The sequence below is a fragment of the Chlorocebus sabaeus genome, chromosome 3 (genome assembly GCF_047675955.1).
Source record: "Chlorocebus sabaeus isolate Y175 chromosome 3, mChlSab1.0.hap1, whole genome shotgun sequence".
Lineage (NCBI taxonomy): Eukaryota > Metazoa > Chordata > Mammalia > Primates > Cercopithecidae > Chlorocebus > Chlorocebus sabaeus.
In genome coordinates, this window is record NC_132906.1 from 1,224,276 (window position 1) to 1,240,123 (window position 15,848).

At 43.7% G+C, this 15,848-nt stretch overlaps 1 protein-coding gene across 5 annotated transcripts in view; it reads left to right on the forward strand.

Annotated features, from left to right (window-relative positions):
- The window catches only part of PSPC1 (paraspeckle component 1), a 105,501-nt gene that overhangs the window by 18,297 nt on the left and 71,356 nt on the right, over positions 1-15,848 (forward strand). For all 5 annotated transcript variants that reach the window (XR_012091720.1, XR_005236562.2, XR_005236564.2 and 2 more), the window contains exons 3-4: positions 1,019-1,114; positions 9,893-10,089. Coding sequence is in view for 1 of the 5 variants with exons in the window: in XM_037986921.2 (XP_037842849.1) it covers positions 1,019-1,114; positions 9,893-10,089 (293 nt within the window). In the remaining 4 variants the exon portion in view is untranslated. The remainder of the gene's footprint in view (positions 1-1,018; positions 1,115-9,892; positions 10,090-15,848) is intronic.

Below are 15,848 nucleotides of genomic sequence, written 5' to 3' on the forward strand. Positions count from 1 at the left end.
GATTCTCATACCTCAGCCTCCTGAGTAGCTGGGACTACAGGCATGTGCCACCACGCCTGGCTAAATTTTGTAGTTTTAGTAGAGATGGGATTTCACCATGTTGGCCCCGCTGGTCTCAAACTCTTAACCTCAGGTGGTCCGCCTGCCTTGGCCTTCCAAGGTGATGGGATTACAGGTGTGAGCCACTGTACCTCCTGGTCAACATTTTTAAGAACTTTCTGAACAATACTAATCGATACAGGGAAACCGGATGGTGGGCACAGGTGGGTGGGTTGAGGTGGTGGGACATGTTAATGATAAAGATATATACTTAGAAAATGTCTCACTTGAGAAAAATGTCTCAGAAGTATCATTTGTACTCATAAAAATCAGTCAATAGCTGAAGCAGTGGCTATGATGATGACCACACATATAAAACATGAGTTAGGTACAAACTCGTTTTCATCATACTTTCTAAATGTTAACTATAGCTGTTATGCTGGTTCATGATTGTTGCTTTATTTACACATCTTTTTGTGGCTTTTGACATTCATCTCTCTCTGGCTCAGTAAATGTTTATTGACTGAATTTTTTTTTTTTTTCTCGAAATGGAGTCTTGCTCTGTTGCCCAGGCTGGAGTGCAGTGATGCAATCTCCACTCACTTCAACCTCTCCCTCCCGGGTTCAAGCAATTCTCCTGCCTCAGCCTCTTGAGTAGCTGGCACACACCACAATGCCCGGCTAATTTTTTGTATTTTCAGTAGAGATGGAGTTTCACCATGTTGTCCTGGGTGGTCTTGAACTCCTGACCTCAAGTGATCTGCCTGCCTTGGCCTCCCAAAGTACTGGGATTACAGGCGTGAGCCACTGCTTCGGCTATTGACTGATTTTTATGAGTACAAATGATACTTCTGAGACATTTTTCTCAAGTGAGACATTTTCTAAGTATGTATCTTTATTATTATAAAACATTTCTTTTAAGAAGGTATTAATTCTTGGCACTGTGTTAATTTTTATGAATGCCTTTATACCTATCCAGGACCCCTCGTCCAGTCATTGTGGAACCCATGGAGCAGTTTGATGATGAAGATGGCTTGCCAGAGAAGCTGATGCAGAAAACTCAACAGTATCATAAGTAAGATTTTATTAATAGTTAATTTGTGTATGTACTATTAAGGGTATTCATTACATTTGTTTTCAAATATTGTTGGATTATGAGGTGTCTGTTTATTTATATAATCTGGGAATAGAGTGGTCTAGTCTACATGGAATGCTAGTTTTTCTGTTTTTTTTTTTTTTTTTGAGATACTGTCTTGCTCTGTTGCCCAGGCTGGAGTGCAGTGGTGTGATCTTGGCTCCCTGTAGTCTCTACGTCCCACATTCAGGTGATTCTTGTGCCTCAGACTCCCGAGTAGCTGGGATTACAGGCATGCACCACCATACCTAGCTAATAGTTTTCTTTTTTCATATGGATAAAACATACTAATTTTTTAAGAAATGTCTACTTTTGTAACTGGGGCAGGGTGGGTACTAGGACACTGTCAATAATATTTATGCCAGAAAAACAATGAAATCTAGATAACATGAAAATACTTTTTTTTTTTTTTTTGAGATGGAGTCTTACTCTTGTCACACAGGCTAGAGTGCAGTGGCATGAACTCAGCTCACTGCAACCTCCACCTCCCGGGTTCAAGCGATTCTCCTTCCTCAGCCTTCCAAGTAGCTGGGATTACAGGCATGTGCCACCACGCCCGACTAATTTTTTTGTGTTTTCAGTAGAGATGGGGTTTCATCATGTTGGTCAGGCTGGTCTCGAACTCCTGATCTTAGGTGATCTACCCGCTTTGGCCTCCCAAAGTGTTAGGATTACAGGCGTGAGCCACCACGCCCAGCTGAAAATACTTCTTAAGTTTTATTTTATGCTTCAAGTCTATTGTAGGTTAAAAGGAGACTTTTGGTGTGCCAGGATGGAGCAGGATATTCCTAGTTTAATAACCTGGCACAGTGGAAAAACTTTTAGAGGTTGCAAAAAATAGCTCATTTTCAAAATGTTGTATGTTTATTCTTTTGCCCTTTCACTTAGAATAATACAAGTATATTTACATTAACTGCTTATGTGAGTGCATTCTTTTTTTTTTTTTTTTTTTTTTTTTTTTTTTTTTTTTTTTTTTTTGAGACGGAGTCTTGCTCTGTCGCCCGGGCTGGAGTGCAGTGGCCGGATCTCAGCTCACTGCAAGCTCCGCCTCCCGGGTTTACGTCATTCTCCTGCCTCAGCCTCCCGAGTAGCGGGGACTACAGGCGCCCGCCACCTCGCCCGGCTAGTTTTTTGTGTTTTTAGTAGAGACGGGGTTTCACCGTGTTAGCCAGGATGGTCTCGATCTCCTGACCTCGTGATCCGCCCGTCTCGGCCTCCCAAAGTGCTGGGATTACAGGCTTGAGCCACCGCGCCCGGCCTGTGAGTGCATTCTTTTTAAGTTTATAAAGCTTTATTAAACATTTCAAATAGCTGTGCAACGAACACACCAAATAAAAGTTGTAGAATAGCAGTCCAAATGTTTCACAAGTATGGCCTCACAGTCCCATTCCCTAGATGGACTGCCTCCAGTTCTGTTCTCTGCCTGTCCCACCTCCCTTTCCCCTCCAATTACTTCACTTTTGTAGAGCGCATTATATTTTTAAAAATCAGGCACTTACTTATTTATTTTATTTTTTTGCAGGGGAGGAATGAAGGGTTTTATTGAAAATGAAAGTACACTCTGCAGTGTGGGCCTGAGCATAGGGGCTCAAAGGCCCTGTTACAGAGTTTTTGTGAGTTTAAATACCCTCTACTTGGGGTATGCCCTATGTAAATGAAGAGGATGAAGTAAAGTTACAAAGTCATTTACTTGGTGTATGCCCTATGGAGAGGGTATTTCCTGTTATAGCTGAATTGTGAATTGGCCTTCTGTTCCCTGCTTCCGGACTCTATTTTCTTGCCTCATCTCCCCACTTAGAGTTGTGATCCTCATAAATCTTTATGGGAGGCAGAGGAACCAATGGTCTTTTTTTCTGTAACTGCTTCGTGCTGACATGGGTTGTAGTCTCTACCTATTGGGGATCACAGAACTCTCGCCCTGCTCCATCTAGTGGAGGCAGGGTAGCTTCTCGATGGCTAGGGGTGGTGTCTTCGCCTGGAACTGGCTGGAACCTTTGTTGCATGATCATCTGAAGCTTGATGGTCTCTCAAGGGTTCCAGTGGGTGCACAGTTCCAGAAGTGTGGAGGGACCCTTTTCATTTGTGAGACCATGAACCCAAAGTTCAAGGTCCCAAAGTTTTGTTGTAGTGTGGATGGCAAGGACAGTCTTTCTTTCTTTTTTTTGAGATGGAGTCTCACTCTGTTTTCCAGGCTGGAGTGCAGTGGCGTGATCTCAGCTCACTGCAGCCTCTGCCTCCCAGGTTCAAGCGATTCTCCTGCCTCAGCATCCCAAGAAGCTGAGAGTATAGGCGTGTGCCACCATGCCCAGCTAGTTTTTTTGTATTTTTAGTAGAGATGGAGTTTCACCATGTTAGCCAGGATGGGCTCAATCTCCTGACCTTGTGATCCGCCTTCCTTGGCCTCCCAGAGTGCTGGGATTGCAGGCCTGAGCCACCATGCCCGGTGACTTTCTTTGATGTTTCCAGAAGATTCAAACCATAAAACACTTTCTTAGGGCTGGGCATGGTGGCTCATATATGTAATCCTAGCACTTTGGGAGGCCAAGGCAGGTGGATCACAAGGTCAGGAGTTTGAGACCAGCCTGACCAACGTGGTGAAACACTGTCTCTACTAAAATTACAAAAATTAGTCGGGCATGGTGACATGCACCTGTAATCCCAGCTACTCAAGAGGCTGAGGCAGGAGAATTGCTTGAACCAGGAGGCAGAGGTTGTGGTGAGCCGAGATCGCGCCACCACACTCCAGCCTGGATGACAGTGAGACTCCGTCTCAAAAAAATAAAAGCTTTCTTTACCCTTTTGCCAACATGCCAGGCTTCTGGGTTCTGTCTCCCTGAGCGGTCGTAGTGAACCTGCTTGACTTCCTCCTGGCTGGCTCACCAAAATATGTTAACAGTGGAGAGTGTCCAAGTTCTTGGCGTCTTGAACAAAGAATTGGACAAAATGCCCAAACAAAGCAAGGAAGGAATAAAGGGTTTTATTGAAAATGAAAGTAGCACTCCACAGTCTGGGAACAGGCCTAAGCATAGGGACTCAAAGGCCTACTTATTTATTTTTTGAGAGTGTCACTTTGTTACCCAGGCTGGAGTGCAGTGGTGCAGTCTCAGCTTACTTCAACCTCCACCTCCCAAGTTCAAGTGATTCTCGTCCCTCACCCTCCTGAGTAGCTGGGATTACAGGCCTGCGCCACCACACCCAGCTAATTTTTGTATTTTTAGTAGAGATGGGGTTTCACTATGTTGGCCAGGCTGGACTCGGAACTGCTGACCTCAGGTGATCCACCTGTCTTGGCCTCCCAAGGTGCTGGGATTACAGGTGTAAGCCACTGCGCCCGGCCCACTTATTTATTCCATAAATAAAACTTGGAGTGCCTTTGTGTTAGCCACTGTTCTAGGTGTTGGCAGTGTAAGTCAAGCAGGTAGTTGGATTTATACCTAGGATTTAGAGCAACCATCCTGCCTGAATTTATGAACATGATATTTTAAAGTCAAAACACCAAACCTTGAACCTTTGGAGTTCTCTAGTGTGTAGAGATTTGGAAGATCAGAACAAATCAATAACGACTGAGAAGGGAGCATTCATTCATTCATTGGAATGGCGGGAAGAGCCATCAGACTGTGTCCTGGAAGCAAAGGAGGAGAGTATTTCAGGGAGGAAGCATTAGCATTAGCATTGATTATAATTCATATCTATTCTTTTTCTTCTGGAGACGGAGTTTCACTCTTGTTGCCCAGGCTGGAGTGCAATGGCACGATCTTGGCTCACTGCAACCTCTGCCTCCCAGGTTCAAGCAATTCTCCTGCCTCAGCCTCCCTAGTAGCTGGGATTATAGGCATGCGCCACCACGCCCAGCTAATTTTGTATTTTTAGTAGAGACGAGGTTTCTCCATGTTGGTCAGGCTGGTCTCGAACTGCCGACCTCAGGTGATCCACCCGCCTCGGCCTCCCAAAGTGCTGGGATTACAGGCATGAGCCACCGCGCCTGGCTTTTTTTTTTTTTTTTTTTTTTGAGATGGAGTTTCGCTCTTGTTGCATAGGCTGGAGTGCAGTGGCGCGATCTAGGCTCACTGCAACCTCCGCCTCCCAGGTTCAAGTGATTCTCCTGCTTCAGCCTCTCAAGTAGCTGAGACTACAGGCACACGCCACCATGCTCAACTAATTTTTGTGTTTTCAGTAGAGACAGAGTTTCACTGTGTTGGCCAGGTTGGTCTTGAACTCCTGACCTTGTGATCCGCCCGCGTCGGCCTCCCAAAGTGCTGGGATTACAGGTGAGAGCCACCACACCCAGCCTAATTAATATCTATTCTTACATCCTTTACAATGCGATTTCTCTCTTTTTTTTTTTGAGACAGGGTCTGGCCCTGTTGCCCAGACTGCAGTGTAGTGGTGTGATCATGGCTCACTGCAGCCTCTACCTCCTGGTCTCAAGTGATTCTTCCACCTCAGTACCCCCTAAGTAGCTGGGACTACAGATGTGGGCCACCATGCCCATCTAATTTTTAAATTTTTTTGTAAAGACAGAGTTTCGTCATGTTGCTCAGGGTGGTCTAGAACTCCCGGGCTCAAGTGATCTGCCCGCATTGGCCTCTCAAACTGTTGGATTTACAGGTGTGAGGCACTGCACCTGGCCACAATGCCATTTTTTAAAGGGTTCCTGTGATTTCCTCTTCACTTAACTTTTTCCTTGTTATAGGTCACCATTGCAAATTTGAAATAAAGCATACGTTTGGATTTGGGATTTAGAGAACTAGAAGTACAAGGTTGTTACAAGAGTAGACTTTATAGACAACATTTGTTTATATAGTTAATGATCTTAGCTAACCTTAATAAGAGCTAGTTATGACTGGGTATAGTGGCTCACGCCTGTAATCCCAGCACTTTGGGAGGCCGAGGTGGGTGGATCACCTGAGGTCAGGAGTTCGAGACTAACCTGGCCAACATGGTAAAACCCTGTCTCTACTAAGAATACAAAAATTAGTCTGACGCGGTGGCACGCACCTGTAATCCCAGCTATTTGGGAGGCTGAGGCAGGAGAATCGCTTGAATCCGGGAGGTGGAGCCGAGATTGCGCCACTGCACTCCAGCCTGGGCGACTGGAGCGAGACTTTCTCAAAAAAAAAAAAAGAGCTAGTTCTGTTCCCAATTTTTTTACTAAAGATTTATTCACAGAAGAAAATGCTCACAGGGCCTGGCGCAGTGCCTCATGCCTGTAATCCCTGCACTTTGGGAGGCCAAAGCGGGTGGGTCACCTGAGATCAGGAGTTGGAGTCCTGCCTGGCCAACATGGTGAAACCCCATATCTACTAAAAATACAAAAAATTAGCTGGGTATGGTGTCAGGAGCCTGTAATCCCAGCTATTTGGGAGGCTGAAGCAGGAGAATCACTTGAACCCGGGAGGCGGAGGTTTCAGTGAGCTGAGATCATGCCATTGCATTCCAGCCTGGGCGACATGTTTCAAAAAAAAAAAAAAAGAAAAAGAAAATGCTCACAAAGCATAAGAGCCAAGATTCAAATTCACTTATAACTTCAAAAAAGCATGTTATTTCAGTGTTTTTTTTCCTGTGGGAGAAAATAAATAATTTAAAAATATAGTCAATCTTTGACTTAGGAACCGCTTGACCAATAAACAATTCTTTTAGAAAAATTTGTGGTTGGTAGATCCTCCCACTCTTTCGCACTTTCTAGTCGGTGCTTTAAAAAGAAGAAAATCCAAGTAGGTTTTTCAGATATGGAGTCCCTAGGATCATGGCTGTCTTTGATTTTTCTTCATATGCTTCTGAATATCTTTCTCTCTCTTGTTATTACATCTTTCCCTCTGTGACAGCCTTCTCTCTCTCTCTCTCCCAGATTTGTCATACCCACCCCTCCTCACCTCCCTACCCCAAAATAGAAGTTAAAATTTACACCGGGCGCGGTGGCTCAAGCCTGTAATCCCAGCACTTTGGGAGGCCGAGACGGGCGGATCATGAGGTCAGGATATCAAGACCATCCTGGCTAACACGGTGAAACCCCATCTCTACTAAAAATACAAAAAACTAGCCGGGCTAAGTGGCGGGTGCCTGTAGTCCCAGCTACTCGGGAGACTGAGGCAGGAGAATGGCGTGAACGCGAGAGGAGGAGCTTGCAGTGAACTGAGATCCGACCACTGCACTCTAGCCTGGGTGACAGAGCAAGACTCTGTCTCAAAAAAAATAAAATAAAACAAAATAAAATAAAATTGACATTTGTAGCAAGGTATCTATGCTTTTATTCATGGAGTGGGGATTGTTTTCCCATCAGTACTTTTTAATAGAGGCTGTTATAGGCGAGACTAGTTGAAGACTTTTCTGCAAAAATTTCTTGAAAGTTGACTGGGTGTGGTGGCTCCCACCTGTAGTCCTAGCACTTTGGGAGGCAGAAGCATTGCTTCCAGGAGTTTGAGACCAGCCTGGGCAACATAGTGGTACCTCATCTCTACAAAAAATGAAAAAATTAGCTGGTCATGTTGGCACACCCCTGTAGTCCTAGGTACTCTGCAGCCTCAGGTGGGAGGATTGGTTGAGCCTGGGAGGTTGATTCAGCAGTGAGCCTTTTTTTTTTTTTTAAAGATGGAGTCTTGCTCTTGTTGCCCAGGCTGGAGTGCAGTGGCACAGTTTCAGCGTACTGCAACCTCTGCCTCCTGGGTTTCAAGCGATTCTCCTGCCTTAGCCTTGCAAGTAGCTGGGATTTACAGGTGCCCGCCATCATGCCCAGCTAATTTTTGTAATTTTAGTAGAGATGGGATTTCGCCATGTTGGCCAGGCTGGTCTTGAACTCCTGGCATTGTGATCCGCCTACCTCAGCCTCCGAAAGTGCTGGGATTACAAGCGTGAGCTACCATTCCCGGTCTCGGCAGTGAGTCTTAATTGTGCCACTACACTCCAGCCTGTGAAGCTGAGCAAGACACTGTCTCACAAAAACCCAAAGCAACACCATCACCAACAAGAATTCGTAAAAGTGAAATTAAGTCTGGGCACGGTGGCTCACACCTATAATCCCAGCACTTTGGGAGGCTGAGATGGGTAGATCACAGCGTCAGGAGTTCAAGACCAGCCTGGCCAACATAATGTGAAACCCTGTCTCACTAAAAAAATTCAAAAACTAAGCCAGGCATGGTGGCAGGTGCCTGTAATCCCTGCTACTTGGGAGATTGAGGCAGGAGAATCACCTGAACCTGGGAGTCGGAGGTTTCAGTGAGCCGAGATTATACCATTGCACTCCAGCCCAGGCAATACTATGAGACTCTGTCTCAAAAAAAAAAAAAGTGAAAAAAAAATTGGGGACCAGGTGTGGTGTCTTGCACCTGTAATTTTGACACTTTTGGAGGCTGAGGAATGAGGATTACTTGAGGCCAGAAGTTTGAGATCAGTCATATTTTTTATATGTCTCTAAAATAAATATTTACATATATATATGAAAAAAATAAAGACTTTCAAATACATTCATAGCCCTTTATTTGGTAATTTGTTAATTTATTCAAGAAATGTATATTAAATGTATGTGCTGTACTCTAGGTACTTGAGGCACAGCATTTATTTATTTATTTATTTATTTATTTATTTATTTATTTATTTATTTTGAAACGGAGTCTTGCTCAGTCACCCAGGCTGGAGTGCAGTGGTGCGATCTCGGCTCACTGCAAGCTCCGCCTCCCGGGTTCACGCCGTTCTCTTGCCTCAGCCTCCTGAGTAGCTGGGACTACAGGCACCCGCCCACCATGCCCAGCTAATTTTTTTTGTATGTTTAGTAGAGACGGGGTTTTACTGTTTTAGCTAGGATGGTCTCAAATCTCCTGACCTCGTGGTCTATCTGCCTCGGCCTCCCAAAGTGCTGGGATTACAGGCATGAGCCACCGCGCCCGGCCGAAGTGGCATTTAACAGCCACATTTGGTGTCGTCAGTTGAGTTTATAGTCTTTAAAGGGAAAGAAGTATTAAATAATTAACTACAATTGTAGTAAGTTAGGCCTTAATTTTGGGGGCCTACCCAATTAATTGGCACGTAACACTCAATAAAATCTAGCTGGTTTTACTAGTAAAAACACCTGATCCAGACAGTTAATTCATATGTTCCAGACTTTCCTTTGTAAAGTATTTCTTTTTTTTTTTTTTTCTTGAGATGGAGTCTCACTGTCTCCCAGGCTGGAGTGCAATGGCGCGATCTCTGCTCACTGCAAACTCCGCCTCCCGGGTTCACACCATTCTCCTGCCTCAGCCTTCCAAGTAGCTGGGACTACAGGCGCCCGCCACCGCGCCTGGCTAATTTTTTTGTATTTTTAGTAGAGACAGGGTTTCACCGTGTTAGCCAGGATGGTCTCGGTCACGTGACTTCGTGATCTGCCAGCCTTGGCCTCCCAAAGTGCTGGGATTACAGGCGTGAGCCACTGCGCCCGGCCTGTAAAATATTTCATTGACTGAAGACCAGAAAATGAAACCTCCAAAAGCAGAAATTTTGCAGGTAATAGGATAATGCAGGTTGTAGCATCAGATTATGCAAGTTTGAATCATTGTTCCATTATTAGTTGAACATTCTTGGGCAGTTTCTTAAACTCAGGCCTGTAATCACAATATTGTCACGAGGTAATTCTTGTAGACACGGTGTCTCACACGGTGTCTTGGACATTGTAAGTGCTTGTTGTTCTCATTTGTTGTTGTTTTACCTTTTAAGCATACATTTCTGTATGTTTTAATGTTAATTTAGGGAAAGAGAACAACCGCCACGTTTTGCTCAGCCTGGGACATTTGAATTTGAGTATGCATCTCGATGGAAGGCTCTTGATGAAATGGAAAAGCAGCAGCGTGAACAGGTTGATAGAAACATCAGAGAAGCCAAAGAGAAACTGGAGGCAGAAATGGAAGCAGCTAGGCATGAACACCAATTAATGCTAATGAGGCAAGGTAAGCATGGATTTTCATGTAGATGTGGTGTGATTTTTTTTTTTCCCCTTAAGTGTGTGTACCGTTCATGTACTACTGTGTAAAGTGCCATTTAGGAGTTTAGAGATAAAGTTGGAACTTAACATATTAGGTGTGAAAGTCTCCCTTTTCCCAGATAACTTCCCTTAAAAAAAACACACAACTTATTAAAAGTTAGTTTTACTTGCTGGGCGCGGTGGCTCACGCCTGTAATCCCAGCACTTTGGAGGCTGAGGCGGGCGGATCACCTGAGGTCGAGAGTTTGAGACCAGCCTGATGAACATAGAGAAACCCTGTCTCTACTCAAAATACAAAATTAGCCAGTTGTGGTTGTGCGCACCTGTAATCCCAGCTAGTTGGGAGGCTGAGGCAGGAGAATCGCTTGAACCTGGGAGGCGGAGGTTTCAGTGAGCTGAGATCACATCATTGTACTTCAGCCTGGGCCACAAGAGCGAAACTCTGTCTCAAAAAGAAAAAAAATTAAAAAGTTAGTTTTACTTATGCAAGTAGTATTATTGGAGGTAATTTGAGGATATTAAATTGTGCCAGTACCAAATACATGATTCTCTTGGCAAACAGAAACATAGCAGGCAAATTTTGGTAGGTAGACATGGCACATACAGGATTTTTTGTTTGATGAGAAGAAGAATTTGGACAAATGCTGGCTATTTAAGATTATTATTACATGTTTGAAAGAGTACAGGTGGATAATCTGGTAGAGATGAAAAGGATTCATGTGTACAGATGGATATGGGGATTTAGGAAAAGTTAGTAATTGGCAAGAATATTTGAGATGGAGTCTTGCTCTGTTGCTCAGACTGGAGTGCAATGGCACGATAACGTCTCGCTGCAACCTCCACCTCCTGGGTTCAAGCAATTCTCCTGCCTCAGTCTTCTGAGTAACTGGGATTACAGGCACACACCACAATGCCCGTCTAATTTTTTTGTATTTACCTTCTCTTGACTGTCCGCAGAGATCAAGGTACCACAGCTGCCTGCCTGAATTTCTGCAGCCGCATTCCTGCTGAACATTTCTGCCATTTAATCTTGGCTTTCTTTAAACCATTCTGTATACTAGATTCATTATTTTTTTTAGCAGGTGAAAATTTGATGATTTTTCTCTAAATCCTTTTGGGTAAATTCTCATTTACTTTAGAATGAAGTGTAGGTTTTTTTTTTTTCCTGGCACGTGTGTTCTAGTATTTCATACATCACGATTCAGTAAATGTTTATTGAGCAGTTATGATCAAGTCATTGAGTAACTGTGCTGATGCCACATATGTTAAAACAAAATCGAGCCCAGCAAACAGTAGAAACTAGTCAGGTAGTTTGATTTAATTTGGACCCTAAGCTTGGTAGTTCTGTATGTTCACTCTTCTAACAAAATTGAGTTCATTTATATCTTATAGTAGATTTAAAGGTAAACTGTCATTAGCTGGATGTGGTGATGGGTGCCTGTGATCTAAGCTACATGGGAGGCAGAGAATTACTTGAACCCAGGAGGTGGAGGTTGCAGTGAGCCGAGATCACGCCACTGTACTCCGGCCTGGGCGACAGAGCGAGACTCCAGGATAACTGACTCCAAGATAAACTGTCTTTTATTTTGTGGAAAATTTGCAAGTTGTTATTTGCGATAAAGGTACTGAATCATTCATTAGCTGTTAGGGCTGGTAGAGAGATTTTTTTTTTTTTTTTTTTTTTGGATACAGAATCTCACTCTGTCGCCCAGCCTGGAGTGCAGTGTCATGATCTTGGCACACTGCAACCTCCGCCTCCCGTGTTGAAGCAATTCTTGTGCCTCAGCTTCCCTAGTATCTGGGACTACAGTCACGTGCCACCACGCCCGGATAATTTTTTTTGCTTTTTTTGAATTTGAGATGGAGTCTCACTTTTGTCGCCCAGGCTGGAATGCATTGGTGTGATCTTAGCTCACTGCAACCCCACCTCCTGGGTGCAAGCGATCCTCCTGCCTCAGCCTCCTAAGTGGCTGGGATTACAAGTGTGTGCTTCCACACTCAGCTAATTTTTTGTGTTTTTAGTAGAGATGGGGTTTTACCATGTTGTCCACGAGTTCAAGGCTTCTCTTGAACTCGTGACCTCAGGTGATCTGCCCGCCTCAGCCTCCCAAAGCGCTGAGATTGCAGGCATGAGCCACCGTGCCTGGCCAGTTTTTTTTGTATTTTTGGTAGAGATGGGATTTCTCCATGTTGACCAAGCCGGTCTTGAAATCCTAGCCTCAAGTGATCTACCCACCTTGGCCTCCCATAGTGCTGGGATTACAGATATGAGCCACCATGCCTGGCCAAGAGATCTTAAAGTTTGTCCAGTCCAGTGGTTTTGAAATTTTATTACACATTAGAATCATACGGAAATTTCCTGGGCTCTGTGGTTGCCCTAGCCCTTCTGTTCAATGTGAATTGTTTTCTCTTAGCCTGCTAGGCGCTTCTCTCCCGTTCTGTTTCCCACCTATCTACAGTCGTGCCCTAGTTAGGAAATAATGTTGATTAGATATGGAAGCATCTGTACTAAAGATTTGTGTTGATGCTACAGACAAACAATGGTATAACATTCACTAATTTAGCACATCTTTAATGTCAGTTACGGGAGACACATCTGAGGTACGGAGGATATATTGATGGCAAAGAACATTTCCTTAGACTTCAGTTTTTTCTTGAGCTCTTAGAAAACTTTGCCTGAAGGTATTTTGATGTTTGAAGTAGAGTAATTTTGCAGTTATTTCCCATGAGTTTAAGTTTTGTTGTTTATTGTGTGTTCATTTAAAGCCCCTGTTAACAATATCTTAGTTTATAATATTAGAAAATCATATTGCCTGTTGCATCCTACTCCCTGCTTCTGGGTTCACTTATGCCGAAGTACTTGTACTTATTTCATCAAAAGTCTGTAGTTGGTAAATTTCAGTTTTAATTTGTTTAAAATTTAAAAAGTTACAACTTCCTCCCATTTGTTCTACAATTTTGTATTTCTTTTTTTTTTTTTTTCCCTTTTTTTGAGACAGACTCTTTCTCTGTTGCCCAAGCTGGAGTGCAGTGGTGCAACCTCAGCTCACTGTAACCTACCTCTTACCTTCTGGGTTTAAGCGATTCTCCTGCCTCAGCCTCCCAAGTAGCTAGGATTACAGATGCATGCCACCACGCCCGGCTAATTTTGTATTTTTAGTAGAGATGGGGTTTCACCATGTTGGTCAAGCTGGTTTCGAACTCCCGACCTCAAGTGATCTACCCACCTCGGCCTCCCACAGTACTGGGATTACAGGCGTGAGGCACGGTACCCGGCCTACAATTTTATACTTCATCCAGCATTTCTAAGGATGCATTCAGGTTGAGGAGAGACTGTAATTAATATAAGTTGTGTGGTTCTGCAGAAACATGTATCTTGACATATCATGGAAGGAGAAATCTCACACAATACAAAAAACTGTCCCCCTGTTCACTACCTTCTGCTTTTTTGTAGGAATCACTCTTCTGTATTTAAGTCTCTTTTGTGTCCTTTAATGAAAAAATTCTGCATATGTCATTAGATGTTTTTGTGTATTTGTAAGCAAAAAACCCAAAAATCTTAACAACAAAACAAACTGGCTGGGCGCAGTGTCTCATGCCTGTAATTCTAGCACTTTGGGAAGCTGAGGTGGGAGGATTGCTTGAGTCCAGCAGTTCAAGACTAACCTCAGCAACATAGTGAGACCTCATCTCTACCAAAAGTACAAAAATTAGCCGGACCTGGTGGCATGTGTCTGTAGTTACAGCTACCTGGGAAGGCTTAGGTGGGAGGATCGCTTGAGGCTGTAGTGAGCTGTAATTATGCCACCGTACTCCAGCCTGGGTGATAGAACGAGTCCTTGTCTCAAAAAAAAAAGAAAAGACTGTTTACCTTTTCTGTACCTTTTTTACTTTCTACATGAATATATATGTAAATACCTGCCTTATATTTTTAATGGCCGTATGATATTCTTTTATATGGGTATAGTTTGGTTCATCCTCTTTTGGTAACAATTTCTCTTTTCAGTTTGTTTTTAAAAGCAGTGCTGCAAAGAATATATACGCATGTATCAGAAAATTTTTGCAAATGTTGGTTTTTTTTTTTTTTTGAGATGGTGTTTCACTCTTGTTGCCCAGGCTGGAGTGCAGTGGCATGATCTCAGCTCACTACGTCCTCCACCTCCCAAGTTCAAGTGATTCTCCTGCCTTAGCCTCCTGAGTAGCTGGGATTATAGGCATGTTGGCACATGCCTGGCTAATTTTGTATTTTTAGTAGAGACAGGGTTTCTCCATGTTGATCAGGCTGGTCTCGAACTCCCGACCTCAAGTGATCCACCATCCTCAGCCTCCCAAAGTGTTGGGATTACAGGCGTGAGCCACCACACCGAGCTGTAAATGTTGATTCTTATTGAACACATCGGTACCTTATAATAATAGTTGTATCATTTATACTTTACTGATAATTATTTAGTCCTTTCTAGATTCAACTCCCATTACATTAAAAAATTTTTTTCTTTGAGATGGAGTCTCACTCTGTTTGCCAGGCTGGTGTTCAGTGGCACAGTCTAAGCTCACTACAACCTCCGGCTCCCAGGTTCAAATGATTCTCCTCCCTCAGGCATGAGCCACCATACCCGGCTAATTTTTGTGTTTTTAGTAGAGGCGGGGTTCACCATGTTGGCCAGGCTGGTCTCAAACTCTTGGCCTCAAGTGATCCGCCTGTCTCAGCCTCCCAAAGTGTCAAGATTATAGGTGTGAGCCACTGTGCCTGGCTCCATTACATTTTTTTTTAACTTTATTTATTTATTTATCTGCTTGTTTGTTTGTTTATTTATTTATTTAGAGACGGAGTCTCGCTCTGTTGCCCAGGCTTAGAGACAGAGTCTCGCTCTGTTGCCCAGGCTGGAGTGCAGTGGCGCAATGTCTGCTTACTGCAACCTCTGTCTCCGTGTTTCAAGTGATTCTCCTGCCTCAACCTCTTGAGTAACTGGGATTACAGTCGTGTTCCACCACACTCGGCTAATTTTTGTATTAGTAGTAGAGACGGTGTTTCACCATGTTGGTCAGGCTGATCTTGAACTCCTGACCTCGTGATCTGCCCGCCTGAGCCTCCCAAAGTGCTGGGATTACAGGTGTGAGCTACTTGGGTAGCTGAGGCGGGATAATCGCTTGAACCAGGGAGTCAGAGGTTGCAGTGAGCAGAGATCGCACCACTGCATCCATCCTGGCGACAGAATGAGACTCCGTCTCAAAAAAACCCCATAAAAACAAAACAAACAAAATAAAGCAAATATGTTTATGTGAGCCCTTCTTAAAGAAATCAAGAGAGGATAAACTTTAGACAGGTGAAGAACAGAACAGTCATGCCTGAACCTACTTGAGATATTAAGATTTAAATACATATGAGGTTTATGATTAAAGAATATTAATGCAGTCAGGAGATCGAGACCATCCTGGCTAACATGGTGAAACCCCATCTGTATTAAAAATACAAAAAATTAGCTGGGCCTGGTGGCACGCGCCTGCAGTCTGGAGGCTGAGGCAGGGGACTTGCTTGAACCCAGGAGGTGGAGCTTGCAGTGAGCCAAGATCACGCCACTGCACTCCAGCCAGGGTGACAGAGAGAGACTCCGTCTCAAAAAAAAAAAAAGAAAATTCAGTGTCATAAATCCAGACAGATCAGAGGTAAAATAAAAACTGGAAAAAAAAAAAAAAAAAAAAAAAGACTGGTATTTTTAGAAAATA